Below are 18,938 nucleotides of genomic sequence, written 5' to 3'. Positions count from 1 at the left end.
GGGCTCTGACCCAAATTTTTAATTCCTCTCTGGCCATGGGGGAGGTGCCAGAGGACTGGAGAACAGCTAATGTGGTTCCGCTATTTAAGAAGGGTTGTAGAGATAAGCCAGGGAACTGCAGACTGGTGAGTCTCATGTCAGTGGTATGGAAACAATTAGAGAAATTTCTGAAGGAGAGAATCTAACTCCACTTGGAGAGACAAGGTTTGATCAGGGATAGTCAGCATGGTTTTGTCAGAGGGAAGTCATACCTAACAAATTTGATTGAATTTTTTGAGGTGACGACCAGGTGTGTAGATGAGGGTAGTGCAGTTGATGTAGTTTACATGGATTTCAGCAAAGCCTTTGAGAAGGTCCCACATGGGAGACTTATAAAGAAGGCAAAGGCACATGGGATACAGGGTAATTTGATAAGGTGGATTCTGGGGGGTGGGGTGAAGGAAGTGGCCACACATTTGGGAACCTGCACCGGAGTGTGCAGAGGAGATTTACCAGGATATTGCCTGGGCTGGAGACTTAGTTATGAGGAGATTGGATAGACTGGAGTTATTTTCCCTGGAGCAGAAGAGATTGAGGGGGAGGGGGGTGGGGGGAAAAAGAGACATGATTGACGTGTATAAAATTGAGGGGCATAGATAGGGTAGACAGGAACTTTTCCCCTTGGTGGATGGATCAATAACCAGGGGGCATAGATTTAAAGGTAGGAGCCAGGTGTTTAGAGGGATGTGAGCAAGATTTTCTTCACCCAGAGGGTGGGGGGAATCTTGGACTCACTGCCTGAAAGGGTGGGAGAGGCAGAAACCCTTAACATTTTAGTATTTGGATGTGCACTTGCAATGCCATGGCATACAGCTATGGGCCTAGTGCTGGAAAATGGGATTAGAATAGCTGGGTACTTACTTTGACTGGCGCAAACTCGATGGGCTGAAGGGCCTTTTTCTGCACTGTAGACCTCATGACTCTATAGAAAGAGCATTCTTCTGAAACTGAGGAAGTTCACACAGCCACATTACAATTGTGTTGGGCTCCTAGCTGATCTGCCCACTCAAGCAACATTGAGGCATCAAAGTGCTGCCAAGTTCTCCACAGCTCTCCCCTGCCCCAGGCACATTCATGAGCACTTGTGGACTGCAGAGCAGTTGGACTGCACACATCATACAATCTCCTCACTAAAGCTGGCCACGTAGCAGTCTCTGCTGGAGGTGCTCACAGCCCCTTGCACTAGCCAGCATCCTGGTTTGGACAAGTCTCCCCTATGGTTCAAGCTAACAGGGCAGCCATGCAGCACACTAATCTCTGGCCATCCAAGTGGTAGCCAGCACTCTCCAGGAAATGTTAAGGGGCTGTCACACTTAACCAGGACAGTTTCTAGTACATCCATGGTAACCACATGTCTTTTTCATCCTGCAGGATGAGTACATCAGGATCATGGAACCTGATGAACTAGCTGTATATCTGATGGCCTACAAAGCACCAAGAGTTTGTGGTGGGGGGGGTGGGGAAGGAGGAGGAAGAAAGAAAAGGAGAGCGACTGGGGCCCCCGGCCGCAGAGGCAGAAGCAGCAACCTCAAAGAAGGGGCGGCTGGGGCTCCTGTACACGAAGAGCCACAGCGAGCCATTGCAGGCCAGTATCTATAGACATCACTTTTCATTCCTGAAAATGACTGAAAACCAGTGTCACTGTATACTGCGAATGTCTAGGAACTGGTCACTCACATCTGCCAGTTACTGCAGGATTTGGTGCCACAGGGGGCATGTAGGCATCCACTGCCAGTGGCTGTGAAAGTGACCACAGTGCTCAGCTTCTATGCCAGTGGCTCCTTCAGGGCTCCACAGGTGACCTCTGTGGGATCTCTCAAGCCTCCATCCACAAATGCATTAATGGAGGTGACGGATGCCATCTTTGCGATGACATAACCTTTCACCTGGGAAAAAGACAGCCAGGATACAAGAGCGATTAGATTTGCCCAGATTTTGTGTTTCCCCACAGGTGCAGGGTGCGATTGACTGCACTCATCTGTTGCAACGGTGGACTGCATCAGCTGCATGGGCTTCTATTTGTTGAATGTGCAACCACCAGAAACGCATCCTGCAGGTGCGCATGGTTTCCAGCAAGTGTGCACAATGTCTACATCCCTCAGTCAGTCACAGATCCCTGGAGTCTTCCAGAGTCCACAGAAGCTGCAGGGATGGCTCCTCGAAGATGACTACGTGCAGAAGCCATTGCTGATGACTGCCTCGGACTGCAGGAGAGCAACAGTATAATGAGGAGGTGGAGCAGACCATTGGTATGTTGAAAATAAGGTTCCGATGCCTGGACCAGTCTGGGGCCCTGCAATACAGCCTGCAGAGGGTGTCATGCATTCTCACTGTCTGCTGTGCCCTTTAGAACCTGGTGCTCCAACGGAGATGAACTGGCTAAGGAGATGGAGGAGCTGCACATCTCCAATGAGGACGCTGCTAGTGGGGATGAGGCTGAGGCCTTTGCACTGGTTAGACAAGGCAGGTACTTGGGAGGCCCTTAGCTGCCAGATTTGTGGTGGAGGAGGACCAGGACGACGACATGCAGTGAGGTGACCCCATAGATCCTCACTTTGCATTTGTGAACATTTGACTCCAGTCTGGCTTATGGTAGTGCGAATACCCACTGAGAATGTTCCTATCATGGAAATGTAGTGGAGGCCCTAATAGTTGCTCAGTTGTAGGAGGATGACGACATGCAATGAGGACATTTCATAAATCTTCACACAGCCTCGGAGAATGTCTGACTCCTGTCTGGCTGAGGGCAGCTCGCTTGTGCTCCATGATCAGTATCATATCATAAGAGATGCAGCTATGAAACTTCAGAAGCATCTAACACTTTGTCCACCTTCAGCGCCTGAGCTGTTCAGCAGGTGGTGCACAGCATCACTGGCCACAGATGCTGAAGAGATGGAGGCCAGCCCCTCCATAAAAAAAAGTGCTGAGAGCACACCCAGAGAAAGAGAACTCAGTGGCGCCTGCCCACTACATTCTGGCAGCAATGAGATGGATGTTGCACCGCTGAGGTGCAGGCATCAGTTATGTATCCAGGGAGTGAGAGGCAGGACTATGATTTTGGTCTGAAGGCTGCACAGCCCAGGGAAGAGGCCCTGGACTGAGACACTTGCCTTTATCTTGTGCAGAAAGGTTTCACATCTGAGTGACAAGAACACTGCTCATCAGAACAAGGAGCCATAGGCAGGGTGACATTCTTGGGAGTTTATGGACAATAGTGAATAGTATGTACAAGTGATTAACACCTATGCCCAGGCTGTGCAACTAGTTCTCCTTAAATGTCCTAACCCTGCCGCTACATCTTGGTGCTCCCTGGACATCCAGTGGAGGTGGAGGCAGCCTGCTGACTGTGATGAACTTAGTGAGTGTCCTCTGGAGGGCCCTACTGTCAGGGTCCTGTTGTGTGGCAGTGGCACCCTCCCCAGCCTGTGGAGGTAGAGCTACTGAGGTCACAGGAAAAGAGGAGTCAGATGAGCCAGACATTCAGTATCACCTGGATGGATGGGCCCAGAGTTCGCACCTGCAGATCCTCCTCCCTACGGAGGTGCAGGGGCCCCAGGCTGACTCCTTGAGGAGCAGGGGTAGCTGGAGAAAGATTTGAGCTGCCTGGCACCCCTCATGTACACACTGCTGGAGGTCAACTATGACATCAGCAATGGAGTTGAGCCCACTCAGCAGTGCAGGAGCAAAATCCTGGACTAATGTCTCCATGGCAGTTGCCATCCTACCAGTGTTGACCTTGGTGTGTTGGCATGTCAGCACTATCACCTCAGACTGAAGGCAGACTCCATCGTGCCTTGCAATCTTGATGTTCCCAAGCTTGCCTTTGCAGCTTCAGCAACAGTGACATGAAGTAGTCCAGAGGCTCATCTGATTCAGACAGCAAATTTCTGGCCTCCAGCAGTCCTCTGAGTTCCAGACACCTGGGAAGTCCTTGCTGCCACCTGCAGTGGATCAGACAGTGCGATGTGCTCACCAGATTGTGATCCAGAGGCTTCCCTAAATCTAGGTCCCACCAAGGTGTGTCTGTGCTGGTGGAGGGTGTGGATGAGTGCTGTAATGGGACTTCAGGTAGGGTGCCTCCAGATTCCTCTTGAGGTTTCTTCAAGGCTTGATTGGAGGTCCTAGTCATGGACTGTCAGTTGTTTGGCAGATGTGCCTGCAAAAGCAGAGAGAGAGAGAGAGAGAGAGAGAGAGCGCACATGGTAGTACACAGCATGGTTGTCTGATGGATGATGCACTGCAGGATCCTCACTTGGTAGAGCAGCACTGAACCAAAGTCCACGAGGACCTTGATTTCTGGTATTCCACCACCAGTCTGCGACCTCTCAGTGTGCCAGCTTGTCCTGCATGGATAGAGATGGGGAAAGTGTGTCTGTCTGTGTTGGGTGTGCACATGAGTGTAATGAAAATTGTGACTTGCCCTGGCAGAACAGAGATCATTCATCCTCTTGTAGCACTGGATGGCAGTCCTCTTCTGAAGGTGTTGGCACTGACCACCATCTCCCAAGCCAGATTGGTCACATTGCTGCCTATCCTGCTGCCAGATCAGGGGTACAGGACATCCCAGCAGGCCTCCACAGCATCCAAACATCACTCAAGAGCCCCCTCATTAAATCAGGGGGCTGCAATCTTCCCAGGGCCATGTCTTCCATGCAGCAGTGAACTGGAAGTACTGAGATGTGTGCTTGTGGCTAGACTTTAAACATGGTGCCCAGCATAATGCAGCAGCAGGGTGATGGTGGACAGGCAAATGAGAGCCCACCCACCATGGAAATAGCATGTTTCCAGGGAGTGCATAAATAATGAGGCAGGCTCAGTACAATACAGCATGAAAACCCACCATCACCAGGTAAAACAGTTTAACTCACCCACTACCACACTTAGTGCAAGTTTGGGAAAATTCCACCCACTGTCCACCAGTCTGAAAAATGATTCACCTTTGTCTTTAAGCCAATTTATCTAAGCTGATACAGACTCTCCAATTCTAGGTGGGGCAAGAGGGAGAGCAGGATAGGGAAAGAGATTCAGACAGAAAGAAATGGAGGGAGGGAGAGAGGGGGACAGTGCAGGGGAGCAAGAGAAGGAGAGAACTTAATTCAGTAACTAACCCCATTTTGTACCTGCACTTTTGTTCCCCAGAAAAGAGAAGCTGAATTTGAGGAGCAGCATAATCGCTTGAAGCGGGAAAAGGCTATCGAAGTGGCTCGATTGCAGGCCCTGCAAAAACGAGCACATGATCACAAGGCAGAACAGGTAGGTACAGAAGTCTCTCTCTCTCTGGGAAAGAGCTGAGACATCAGTCACCATACAGACATATCCCTGAGGAGAGACCAGTCAGTGCAGAGGTAAGGTAAGAGCTACTGTTCTTAACATCAAGACAGCATTTGACCCATTAGCATCAGGGTGCCCTAGCAAAATTGAAGTCAGTTGGAAGTGGGTGAAAACTCTCCACTGGTTGGAGTCATACCTAGCATAAAGCACTGTAGAGAGGCCTTTAAACTAAATAGCAGAGGAAAGAGGGTTCATGTTAACTTCCTAAATTTTCAATCACAAGAAAAGACAAGGTAATAATTCAGAAAGCAATAAAGGTCATGATTACCAGAGCATGACAGAAAGAGATAGAGCATACAAACATAAAAGGTTGCAGTGGAAGAATTAATCCAGGCTGGCCTTTTGGTTCAAACTGGTTTATTTTCAAGACAAAAATAAATGTACCTGGAAAAACTCAGCAGGTCTGGCAGCATCTGCAGAGAGGAACACAGTTAACATTTCAAGTCCATATAACTCCTCATTACTACTAACTTCCACACAAAGTGTTCCAGCTGTATCTTTTTATTCTGTTTAGATGGGATAATCAATGCCCATTACCCATTTAACTAGCAATTGTCTTTAACAAGGTGATTGCCATGCAGCGTGATTATTTATACATTGACTAAGGGTGCACCAGCAAATAAGGTCCGAGTAGAGGAAAATGTTAAAAAGGCAGAATTAAAGACTTTATCTGAATGCAAGCAGCATTTGTAACCAGATGAATAAATTATAGTACAAATAGAAACAAATGGTTATGATAAGATAACCATTACAGAGGGTTGCAAAGTGACTAATGTTGGAAACTGAATATTCAAGGTAATTTGACTTCAGAAGGATATGAAGAAAAGAAAAGGAGGTGGGGTGGCTTTGTCAATAAAGAATGAGATCAATAAAGCAGGGAGAAATGATCTTGGTTGGGAAGATCAAGATGCAGTATCAGTTTTGGTGGAGATAAGAAATAGCAAAGGAAGATGTCATTGATGGGAGTAACTTATAGAATCCCTAACAGTAGCTACACTGTACGGCAAGCATAAATCAAGAAATAATGGGAGCTTAGAAGAAAGGCACTGCAATAATTGTGGGAAATGTTAATCTTGATATAGATAGAATAAATCAAATTGGCAATGACAGACTTGAAGATGAATTCATGGAGTATGTTCAGTACAGTTTCTTAGAACAATATATTCTGGAACCAACCAGGGAAAGTCTATTTTAGACCTGGTAATTTGTAATGAGAAAGAATGAGTTAATAATTACATGGTAAAGGATCATTTAGGCAATTTTTTAAAATTCACTCATGGGATGTGGGCATCGCTGAATAGGCCAGCATTTATTGTCCATCCCTAATTGCCCTTGATAAGGTGGTGGTGAACTGTCTTCTTGAACCGCTGCAGTCCATGTGGTGTAGGTATACCCACAGTACTGTGGGAGAGAATTCCAGGATTTTGACCCAGCAACAGTGAAGGAACAGTGATATATCGCAGAATTACAGAAGCTTAATGGCACAGGAGGAGGCCATTCAGCCCATAATGTATGCACCGGCTCTCCAAATGAGCATTATGACCTAACGCCATTGCCTTACTCCCCATACCCTTGCACATTGTTTCTATTCAAATAATCATCTAATGTCCTCTTGAATGCCTCGATTGAACCTGCCTCCACCACACTTCCAGGCCGTGCATTCCAGACCTGAACCACTCGTTGTGTGAAAAAGTTTTTTCTCACATCACGCTTGCTTCTTTTGCAATTCATTTTAAATATGTGCCCTCTCATTCTTGATCCTTTTATGAGTGGGAACAGCTTCTCCCTATCTACTCTGTCCAGCCCCCTCATGATTTTGAACATTTCTATCAAATCTCCTCTCAGCCTTCTTCTCCCCATGGAGAACAGTTCCAAACTTTCCAATCTATCCTCATAGCTAAAGTTTCTCATCCCTGGAACGATTCTTGTAAACCTCTTCTGCACTCTCTCTAATGTATTCACATCTTTCCTATAATATGGTGTCCAGAACTGTACACAATATTCCAGCTGAGTATATTTCCAAGTCAGGATGGTGTGTGGCTTGGAGGAGAACTCCCAGGTGGTGGTGTTCAATGCATCTGGTTTCCTTGTCCTTCAAGATGGTAGTGGCCATGAGTTCAGAAGGTGCTGTCGAAGGAGCTTTGGCGAGTTTCTGCACTGCATCTTGTAGATGGCATCGGTGGTGGAAGGAATGAATGTTAGTGGATGTGGTGCCAATCAAGCAAGCTGCTTTGACCTGGATGGCATTGAGCTCCTTGAGTGTTGTTGGAGCTGCATTCATCCAGGCAAGTAGAGAGTATTCCATCACAGTCCTGACTTGTGCCTTGTAGATGGTGGACAGGCTTTGGGGAGTCAGGAAGTGAGTTACTTGTCACAGGATTCCTAGCCTCTGACCTGCTGTTGTAGCCACAGTATTTATATGGCTAGTCCAGTTCAGTTTCTGGTCAATGGTAACCCCCAGGATGTTGATAGTGGGGGATTCAGCGATGGTAATGCCATTGAATGTCAAGGGGTAGTGGTTAGATTCTCTCTTGTTGGAGATGGTCATTGCCCTATACTTGTGTGGCGTGAATGTTGCTTGCCACTTGTCAGCCCAAGCCTGGATATTGTCCAGGTCTTACTGCATTTGAACATGGACTGCTTCAGTATCTGAGGGGTCACGAATGGTGCTGAACATTGTGCAATCATCAGTGAACATCCCCACTTCTGACCTTATGATGGAAAGAAGGTCATTGATGAAGCAGCTGAAGATGGTTGGGCCAAGGACACCACCTTGAGGAACCCCTGCAGTGATGTACTGGAACTGAGATGATTGACCTCCAACAACCACAGCCATCTTCCTTTTGTGCTAGGTATGACTCCAACCAGTGGAGAGCTTTCCGCCTGATTCTTGTTGACCCCAGTTTTGCTCGGCTCCTTGATGCCACACTTGGTCAAATGCTGCCTTGATGTCAAGGGTAGTCACTCTCACCTCACCTCTGGAGTGATCAGAACATGATGGTATTTCACATTCAGTTTCAGGGGGACAAACTTGGGTCTGAAGCTAGTGCCTTAAAGGTAAATAAAGGCAAGTAAAAATCTATGAAAACAGAATTGGCTACAGGGGACTGGGAAAATAGGTTAAAAGGATAGATGTTGGACAAGCATTTAAAATGACAGTTCATAACCCTGAACAAAGATATACTCCATTGAGAAAGATGCACCATGTCTGGCTTACTGAGGAGGTTAAGAATGGTATTTAGTAGTAGGCCAGACAATTTGCAAAATTTTAGAAACCAGCAAAGGATGACAAAAAAAAGTAGTGAGGAAGATATCAGAGTAGGAGAGTAACCTAGCAAGAAACAAAGAAACAGACGGTTAAAACTCAGAAAAAAGAAAGGAATAACTAAAATAAGGATAAGTCACTTAGAAGATGAGAATGGGTAATTAATAATGGGAAGCAAGGGAATGGCAGAGACTTTGAACAAGCACTTTGTATAGGTCTTCACGGTAGAAGCCACAAAAAGTATTCTAAGAATGGTGAAAAGCAAGAGGCAAATGAGAGGTAGGAACTCAAAACAATCACTATTATTAGAAAAAAAATGACTAGGATAGCTAATGGGACTAAAGGCTGACAGTCCCCTACACCTGATGGTCTGCATTCTTGGGTTTGAAAGAAGTGGCTGCAGAGACATTGAATACATTTGTTATAATCTTCCAAAATTCCCTAGATTCTGGAAAGATCCCAGGAGATTTCAAAATCGCAAATGTAACACCTCTGCTCAAGAAAAGGGGGAGACAGAAAGCAATAAACAATAGGCCACTTAGCCTAATATTCGTCATTGAAAAATGCTAGAATCCACAGGGGAGGCGATGGTGTAGTGGTATTGTCGCTCGACTAGTAATCCAAAGACCCAGGGTAATGCTCTGGGGACCCGGGTTCAGCAGATGGTGGAGTTTGAATTCAATAAAAATCTGGAATTAAAAGTCGAAGATGACGATTTAACCATTGTCAATTGTTGTAAAAACCTATCTGGTTCATTAATGTCCTTTAGGGAAGGAAATCTGTCATCCTTACCTAGCCTGGCCTACATATGACTCCAGACCCACGGCAACATGGTTGACTCTTAAATGCTCTCTGAAATGGCCTAGCAAGCCACTCGGTTGTAACAAACCACTACAAAGTCACAAAAAAGGAATGAAACCGGACGGACCACCCGGCATCAACCTAGGCACTGGAAACGACAACGGCAATCACAGCCCTGTGGACTCTGCAAAGTCCTCCTTACTAACATCTAGGGGCTAAATTGGGAGAGGTGTCTCACAGACTAGTCAAGCAACAACCTGACATAGTCATCCTCATGGAATCATACCTTACAGATAATGTCCCAGACACCACCACCACCATCCCTGGGTATGCCCTGTCCCAACAGCAAGACAGACCCAGCAGAGGTGGTGGCACACTGGTATACAGTCCGGAGGGAGTTGCCCAGGGAGTCCAGAACATCGACTCCGGACCCCTCGAAGTCTCATGGCATCAGGTCAAACATGGGCAAGGAAACCTCCTGCTGATTGCCACATACCGCCCTCTCTAAGCTAATGAATCAGTGCTCCTCCATGTTGAACATCATTTGAAGGAAGCACTGAGGGTGGCAAGGGCGCAGAATGTACTCTGGGAGGGGGACTTCAATGTCCATCACCAAGAATGGCTCGGTAGCACCTCTACTGACCGAGCTGGCCGAGTCCTAAATGACACAGCTGCTAGACTGGGTCTGTGGCAGGTGGTGAGGGAACGAACAAGAGGGAAAAATACACTTGACCTGCCTGCCACAGATGCATCTGTCTTTGACAGTAGGAGTGACCACTGCACAGTCCTTATGGAGACAAAGTCCTGCCTTCACATTGAGGACACCCGCCATTGTGTTGTGTGGCATTACCGCTGTGCTAAATGGGATAGACTTCAAACAGATCTAGCAACTCCAGACTCGGCATCCATGAGGTGCTGTGGACCATCAGCAGCAGCAGAATTGTACTCGAACACAATCTGTAACCTCATGGTCCGACATATCCCCCAATCTACCATACCATTAAGCCAGGGGATCAACCCTGGTTCAATGAAGAGTGCAGGAGGACTTGTCAGGAGCAACACTACTTGTCTGTCATTGACTCCCAGTTTGGGTCCCTCCAGGGCCACTCAGGTCCTGACCTCATTACAGCCTTGGCTCAAACATTGACGGTGGTGATATTATCTAAGGAATGTGCTAATTAAGGGTAGAAAGCAGGACAAGCAAGGTACAGATAGCCCTAGTGGGGGTGGGGTGGGGTGAAGGAATTGAAAAAGGCTAAAAAGTAGAGATAAAACAATGGATGGAAATACATTTAAAAATAATGGAAATAGGTGGGAAAAGAAAAATCTATATAATTGGGAAAAAAAGGGGGGGAATCGGAAAGGGGGTGGGGATGGAGGAGAGAGTTCATGATCTAAAATTGTTGAACTCAATATTCAGACCGGAAGGCTGTAAAGTGCTTAGTTGGAAGATGAGGTGCTGTTCCTCCAGTTTGCGTTGAGTCTAAGATGACCATTTAACCATTGTCAATTGTTGTAAAAACCCATCTGGTTCACTAATGTCCTTTAGGGAAGGAAATCTGTCATCCTTACCTGGTCTGGCCTACATATGACTCCAGACCCACAGCTCCTGACCAGGTGACCAAGGTTTTATGTGAAGAGCAGGGCAACTGAAAGCTCCTGGCCTGCAAAGAGAAAACATCTAAAATCTCTCTTCTTCATATCTCTCTAACCTGCTCTCTCTCTGAGGAAATCCCTGCAAAAAGGAAAGGGGGAAAATCACTGTTAGAGACACTGAAAAGCAAGTTCTCAACCAGTGAACTTAATACTGAAAGTGCTGGAAGACCACCTCATGTCATCAACAAGAACTGAAAGGAATTTGGAAGACATCGATCAAAATCAACCAAGTGAATCCTGTACTCCAGATTGGTGCTGTTGAACTGTTTTAACCCACCCTTAAAATTCATGTTTTGTGTGTCTTATGTGTCTTTTATGTGTGTGGGTATAGGGATTTAAGAAGGGGGTAGAGTTTCAGTTATAGTGTTAGAAGTTAGCAGTTCATATTTCTTTCTTTTGCCACTGGTTAAAGACAATTGAGAGACACCAGTCAATGTATAAATACCTCACTGAGAGAATTGCTCAACCCTTTTTCTCTCTTCTGTAGGATGCACTGCGGGCAAAGAGGAGCCAGGAGGCCACGGAGCGTGAATGGCGCCGGAAGGAACTGGAGGATAAGCGCAAGAAAGCTGAGGTGCTTGCGATACTGAAGAAATCTCGCTCGGATCAAATCCGGCAGAAGCAGCATTTCCTGGTTGTGCAGGCCACCAAGGAAAGACAGGAATTCGAGAGAGTCCTCAAGTAGGTCACTGACATTCTGGGGTCCCGGGCTTCAAATGCAACACGGAGCCTCCATGTTTCACTGTGTATCAGATGTATCCTAGAATAGTGCAGTAGACAGGGAGGCCATTCGGCCCATCGCATTTTCACCAGCTCTTTCAAAAACCATTTCACTTCATCTTGCTCTCTGCTTTACCTCCATTTCCCTCCAATGTTCCTCCATCAAGTATTTTGAAGGCTATCATTAAATCTGTTTCTACCACACATTGTATATACTCAAATAATAATCACTCTCATGTAAAAGCCGACCCTTGACTTTTGGCCAAAACATCATTAATTTTTCATATAACTCGTGTAGAAGCCAACCCCTGACTTTCCAAGGACATTCTGTTCCAACTCAGCTCACTGCCCCATTCTGTGTTCAGAGTAACACAGCAGAAACCAGTATTTGAAGCAGGAGTTTTTCTGATCCTTCTGCATCCGTGCTAGAACACAGAGTGCAATTTTCCCACTGAGATATCGGGGAACTTTAGTAAAAGTTTAATTTCTTGTTGAAATGACAGAGGTAAGATTGGAACAAACTGCAGAGTTAGTGTGCACCAGCCCGAGAGGTGTCTGTGTGGCCCATCGAAAATAAGCCCATCGAGAGTAAACCCCTAGAAAACAACTTGGAAAACAGACTGAAACCCCAGCACAGTCCTCTGCTGACTGTGAGAACCACAAGCTTTGATAGCTGAAAGTAAGCCCCTCAAAAAACATTACCCATGTAAAAGTCGGCCCTTTAATTTTCCGCCTTAAAATGGTCTCAAAAGTTTGACTTTTACAGGAGTATGAACAGTGGACAGAGCTAAGCAATTCCACAACCAACAGATCAGATTGAAGCTCTGCAGTCGTTCACATCCAGCCATGAATCGTGGTGGATAATTAAACAACTATCAGGAGGAGGGGGCTCCACAAGTATCTCCATCCTTAATAATGGGGGAGCCCAGCATATCAGTGCAAAAGACAAGGCTGAAGCATTTGCAACCATCGTCAGGAGTGGTGAGTGGATGATCCACCTCAGTCTCTCTCACAGATGCCAGACTTCAATTCACTCCACATGATATCAAGAAACGGCTGAAGGCACTGGATACTGCAAAGGGTTTGGGTCCTGACAAAATTCCGACAATAGTACTGAAAACTTGTACTCCAGAACTAGCTGTGCCCCTAGACTGGCTGTATCAGTACTGCTACAACACTGGCATCTACCCGGCAATGTGGAAAACTGCACAGGTATGTCCTGTACACAAAAAACAGGGCAAATCTAACCCACCCAATTACCGCCTCATCGGTCTACAATCCATCATCAGTTAAGTAATGGAAGGGGTCATCAACAGTGCTATCAAGCGGTACTTGCTTAGCAATAACCTGCTCACTGACGCCCAGTTTGGGTTCCACCAGGGCCACTCAGCTCCTGACCTCATTACAGCCTTGGTTCAAACATGGACAAAAGAGCTGAACTCCGGAGGTGAGGTGAGAGTGGCTGCCCTTGACATCAAGGCCGCATTTGACCGAGTGTGGCATCAAGGAGCCCTAGCAAAACTGGAGTCAATGGAAATCAAGGGGAAAACTCTCCACAAGTTGAACTTAAATCTAGCACAAAGGAAAATGGTTGCGGTTGTTGGAGGTCAGTCACCTCAGCTCCAGGACATCACTGCAGAAGTTCCTCAGGGTAGTGTCCTCAGCCCAAACATCTTCAGCTGCTTCATCAATGACCTTCCTTCCATCATAAGGTCAGAAGTGGGGAGGTTCACTGATGATTGCACAATGCTCAGCGCCATTCATAACTGCTCAGATACTGAAGCAGTTCATGTGCAAATGCAGCAAGACCTGGACAATATTCACACTTGCGCTGAGAAGTGGCAAGTAATGTTTGCTCCACACACCTCCAACAGGAGAGAATCTAACCATCTCCCCTTAAAATTCACTTGCATTACCATCACTGAATCCCCCATTCTCAACATTCTAAGGTTTATCATTGACTGAACTGGACTAGCCATATAAATAATGTGGCTACAAGACCAGGTCAGAGGCTAGGAATTCTGCAGAGAGTAACTCACCTCCTTACTCTCCAAAGCCTGTCCATCATTTACAAGGCACAAGTCAGGAGTGTGATGGAGTACCCTCCACTTGCCTGGATGAGTACAACTCCAGCAATACTCAAGAAGCTTAACACCATCCAAGACAAAGCAGCCTGCTTGATTGGCACCACATCCACCACCTTAAACATTCACTCCCTCCACCACCGACACACAGTGGCAGCAGTGTGTACCATTTACAAAATGCACTGCAGAAACTCACCAAGGCTCCTTCGACAGGACCTTCCAAACCTGCGACCTCTACCACCTCGAAGGACAAGGGGAGCCGACACATGGGAACACCACCACCTGCAAGCTCCCTGAAAAGGGTCACACCATCCTGACTTGTAACTATATCGATGTTCCATCACTCTCACTGGGTCAAAATCCTGGAACTCCCTCCCAAACAGCACTGTGGGTGTTCCTACAGCAGATGGACTGCAGCTGTTCAAGAAGGCAGCTCATCACCACCTTCTCGAGGGCAATTGGGGATGAGCAATAAATGCTGGCCTAGCCAGTGATGCCCACATCCCACGAATGAATTAAAAAATGATTAGCATGAGCTTCCTTGCCTTTGTACTGTATGCCTCTATTTATAAGGCCAGGGATTGCATTATACTTTGTTAACAACTTTGTCAACCTACCCTGCCACCTTTACAGATTTGTTCTCAAACGCCCCAGGTCTTTCTGCTCCCACAGCTCTTTTAAATTGTATAATTTTGCTTGTATTGCCCCTTTTCATTCATCTTACCAAAAAATATCACCTCGCACTTTTCTGAGTTGAATTTGATGGGTCACATGTCCATTCGACCAGCCTGTTTATGTCCTGTTGAAGTCTATCACTGTCCCCCTCATTATTTGATACATTTCCAAGTTTTGTGTCATCTGTAAATTTCAAAATTGCACCCTGTTCCCCCAAGTCCATGTCATTAATGCATATCAAAAAAGCAGTGGCCCTAGTACTGACTCCTGGGGAACCCACCTCTCTCCAGTCTGAAAAACAGCTATTCACCACTACTTTCTATTTTCTATCCCTGATCTGTTCCCACTTGTAAAAGTATCAAGAACGAGAGGGCACAGATTTAAAGTGATTTGCAAAAGAAGCAAATGTGGCATGAGAAAAAACTTTATCACACAGCGAGTGGTTTGCGTCTGGAATGCACGGCCTGGAAGTGTGGTGGAGGCAGGTTCAATCAAGGCATTCAAGAGGGACATTAGATGATTATTTGAATATAAATAATTTGCAGGGGTACAGAGAAAAGGCAGGCACTAGGCCATAATGCTCATTTGGAGAGCCAATGCAGACACGATGGGCAGAATGGCCTCTTTCTGTGCCGTTAAAATTCTGTGATTAATTTTGCATTCTTTCTACTACAGCCCTTTTTATCAACTTTGCTGACAAGCCTGTTGTGTGGTACTTTATCAGATGTCTTTTTTAAATCCCTGTGCACCACAAGAATCACATTACCCTCATCAACACTGTCTGTTACATAAGATCAAAAGAAATAGGGGAGGGAGTCGACCATTCGGCCCATCGCGCCTACTATACCATTCAATAAGGTTATGGCTGACCTGATCATGGCCTCAACTCCACTTCCCTGTCTGCTCCCCATAATCCTTGACTTCTTTGTAGACCAAAAATCTGCGTAATTCAACCTTGAATAGCAGCCTCCACTGCTCTCTGTGGAAGAGAATTCAAAGGCTAACAACCTTCTGAGAGAAGGAATTTCTCCTCAACTCCAACTTAAATGGGAGGCCCCTTGTTTAAAAACCCCCTACTTCTAGATTCCCCCATGAGGGAAAACATCCTCTCAGCATCTATCCTGTAAAACCCCCTCAGAATCTTATATGTTTCAATAAGATCAACTGTCATTCTTCTTAATTCCAATGAATATAGGCCCAACCTGCTCAACCTATCCTTATGAGAAAACCCCTTTAACCCTGGAATCAGCCTAATGAACCTTCTCTGAAGCCTCCTTAAGTAAGGAGACTAAAACTGTACACGGTTCTCTAAGTGCGGTCTCAGCAATGCACAATACAGTTGGTGCAAGACTTTGCAACTTTTATACCCAATTCCCTCTTGCAATAAAATCCAACATTCCATTTGCCTTCCTTATTACTTGTTACCTGCATGCTAACTTCTTGTCATTCATATACAAAGATACCCAGATCCCTCTGTAGAGGAGAATTCTACAGTCTCTTTCCATTTGAAATAATATTCTCCTTTCTATTCTTCCTGACAAAGTGGGCAACCTCACATTTTTCCACATTATACTCCATTTGCTGAATTTTTGCTCATTCACTTAACCTATTCCTTTGCAGACTCTTTGTATCTTTCCCTCAACTTGGTTTCTGACCTATCTTTGTATTGTCTTCAAATTTGAATACAATACAGTCAATACAAGTCATTAATATAGATTGTAAATAATTTAGGCCCCAGCACTGATCCCTGTGGCACTCCACTTGTTACAGTTTGCTAAACTGAAAGTGATCCAGTTATTCTGACTCTATTTCCTGTTAGTTAGTCAGTCCTCCATATCCATGCTGGTATATCATCTCAAACACCACACTCTCGTATCTGGTGTAGTAACCTTTTATGTGGCACCTTATCAAATGCCTTTTGGAAATCCAAATACATGACATTTGCTGGTACCTCTTTCTCTACCCTGCTTGTTACATCTTCATAAAACTCTAATGAATTTGGCAACATGATCAAAAAAGCTCTGTAAGCTAGTCAATCATGATTTGACATTAACAAATTTGTGTTGACTTTCCTTTATTAGTGTATGCTTATCCCAGTTTCAGTTAATATTTGGATTATTGTTGAAGAGGGCCATCAAAGTGTGAGAGATCCTCATGATACAGAGCTGGGTGATCAGTTCTGATGTTGTTGAGGGGTTTCTCAGTATGCCCATCAATGTCCTTTCCCCTTTGGATTTCCACCTGGTTGACAGGTTCTGGAGATGTTGGCTAAGGGAGTTACTAGATACAGGTAGTTCTCCTGTACTGTCGATTATATAGAGGCAGGGTTCAAAGTAAGGGACTTTACTGGCTCTCCCAGAAACTGATGGCACTGAATTTGCAGGGTGCAGAAAGAGCAGATCGAGAAGGAGAAGAAAGAGGAGGAGGACAAGAGGTATGGCAGGACCAAGTATGCCAGCGACCTTCGGGAGCAAATCAGTGAGAAGGAGCAGAATCATATAGCGGAGCGGGCAGCATACTTTGAAGAAGGAAAGCAACTAAGGGAGGAAGCTTATCAACGACGGCTTCGTCTCGACCAAATCAAGCGCAAGAAACTCGAGGAACTCAGGTCAGGTCTATTAGGGTGGTGTACAGTGGGAAAGAATGGGAAAGGGTTTTAGTTCCATTGGAACAAAAACAAAAATAGCTGGAAAAACTCAGCAGGTCTGACAGCATCTGCGGAGAGGAACACAGTTGACGTTTCGAGTCCATATGACCCTTCATCAGAGTCATACGGACTCGAAATGTCAACTGTGTTCCTCTTCGCAGATGCTGTCAGACCTGCTGAGTTTTTCCAGCTATTTTTGTTTTTGTTTCAGATTTCCAGCATCTGCAGTATTTTGCTTTTATCTTAGTTCCATTGGAATTTGGGACAATGGGAGTGAATGGGAAGGGGTTGGGGTTCCATTGATATTGTCCACAGGGTGAGTGAATGGCATTGTGTTTGGGTCCATTGGGATTGTGTACAATGGGAGAGAATGAGAAGGTGGTTGATCCATTGGGCTTGTGTACAATGGGAGTAAATTGGAAAGAGTTTGGGTCCCACTGAGATTGTGTTAAGTGGGAGTGGGAAGCAGCTGGATGCTGTGTTTACTCTGGGAGTGAGTGGGAAGTGTTTTGATCATGAATTGGCATTAGTTCCAGTCTCTGTAACTCTTTTGACCCCTGTTTTGCAGGTCTGTCGGCCTCCCGGAGAAGTATTGTCGGGAGATTGAGCGGCGATTGGCAGCTGTCACGGCATAGGGACAAGTTGCGTTAAAATGGTGGCTACATTCAGAGATTTCATGTTTGATGTGTAATGTAGTCTTTAAAACATATAAAGAATAAATTAAACATCACGTGACTCATTGCCACTCTCAAACTTAGCAAAGAGTCCCGTGTTTTGTCATCTGCTTCCTATATGCTATCTCACTGGCTTTGAGAACCATTCAACCCTCACCACAAACCCCCACCCCAGTCCCAACCCCTCACTCCGCATCCCCAATCCTCACCCCCATGCCCTTACATTTAACCTTTCATCCCTACATCCCAACCTCCTCATCTCCAAATCCTCATCTCCAACCCCACCCAACCCCAAATTCTCACCTTCGAATGCTGAACCCTAACCCTAATGCTAATCATAAACCAAATTATCACCCCCAACCCTGACCCCCCTCAACGCTCACCCTCAACCCTCTCCCCTCAACATACCCCTCAGTTGCAACTCCTCACCCCAGACCCCCAACTCCTCAACTTTCACACTTCAACCCTAAACTTACACCCCTCATACCCAAGCCCTCATGTCTTAGCACCAACCACCCACTATGCACCCCTCAAATCCCCACTTCTAAACCCTATTTGCATTCCTAAAATCTTTACCCCAACCCCTCATTCCTCATCCAGAGCCCCAAAGCCCTCATGCCTCACACCAACTCCTCACCATAACCCCTCACCCCAGATTCTGACTCACCTTAAACCCCAGATTCAGTGAACCAACAATAAATACCTTTCTCTGTCTCTGCCACTCTGTCTCTCTCCCTGTCCCTCTCTCTCTCTGTGTCTCTCTCTCTCCTTGTCTCGCTCTCTCTCACTGCCTGGCTTGCTCTGTCACTGTCTCTGCCTCTAGAACAACATTAGGGATAGGATTAAGAGGAGGCCTTAAGCCAGCTAGCCGAATCTTTCAATAAGATCATGGCTGCTGACCTTCTATCTCATCTGAACTTTCCCATCCGATCCCCGTATTCTTCACTAATATATTGACCTGTGTCTTGAATACACTCAACAACTGAACATCCAGAAGTCTTTGGGATAGAGCATTCCAAAGACCCACAACCCTCTGAGTGAAGAAA

General features: G+C 45.9%; 1 protein-coding gene across 1 annotated transcript in view; it reads left to right on the top strand.

Annotated features, from left to right (window-relative positions):
• LOC144692807 (cilia- and flagella-associated protein 45-like) overlaps window positions 1-17,948 on the top strand; it is a 92,627-nt gene extending 74,679 nt beyond the window's left edge. The window contains exons 9-12 of the mRNA XM_078561882.1: window positions 5,179-5,292; window positions 11,580-11,773; window positions 16,955-17,179; window positions 17,787-17,948. Coding sequence (XP_078418008.1) covers window positions 5,179-5,292; window positions 11,580-11,773; window positions 16,955-17,179; window positions 17,787-17,853 — 600 coding nt within the window. The 3' untranslated portion in view covers window positions 17,854-17,948. The remainder of the gene's footprint in view (window positions 1-5,178; window positions 5,293-11,579; window positions 11,774-16,954; window positions 17,180-17,786) is intronic.
• The last annotated feature ends 990 nt before the right edge of the window (window positions 17,949-18,938 follow it).

This window comes from Cetorhinus maximus, chromosome 17, assembly GCF_964194155.1.
Source record: "Cetorhinus maximus chromosome 17, sCetMax3.hap1.1, whole genome shotgun sequence".
Taxonomy (NCBI): Eukaryota; Metazoa; Chordata; class Chondrichthyes; order Lamniformes; family Cetorhinidae; genus Cetorhinus; species Cetorhinus maximus.
The sequence above is the reverse complement of the archived record's forward strand: the minus strand, read 5'-3'. Positions and strand labels throughout refer to the sequence as shown.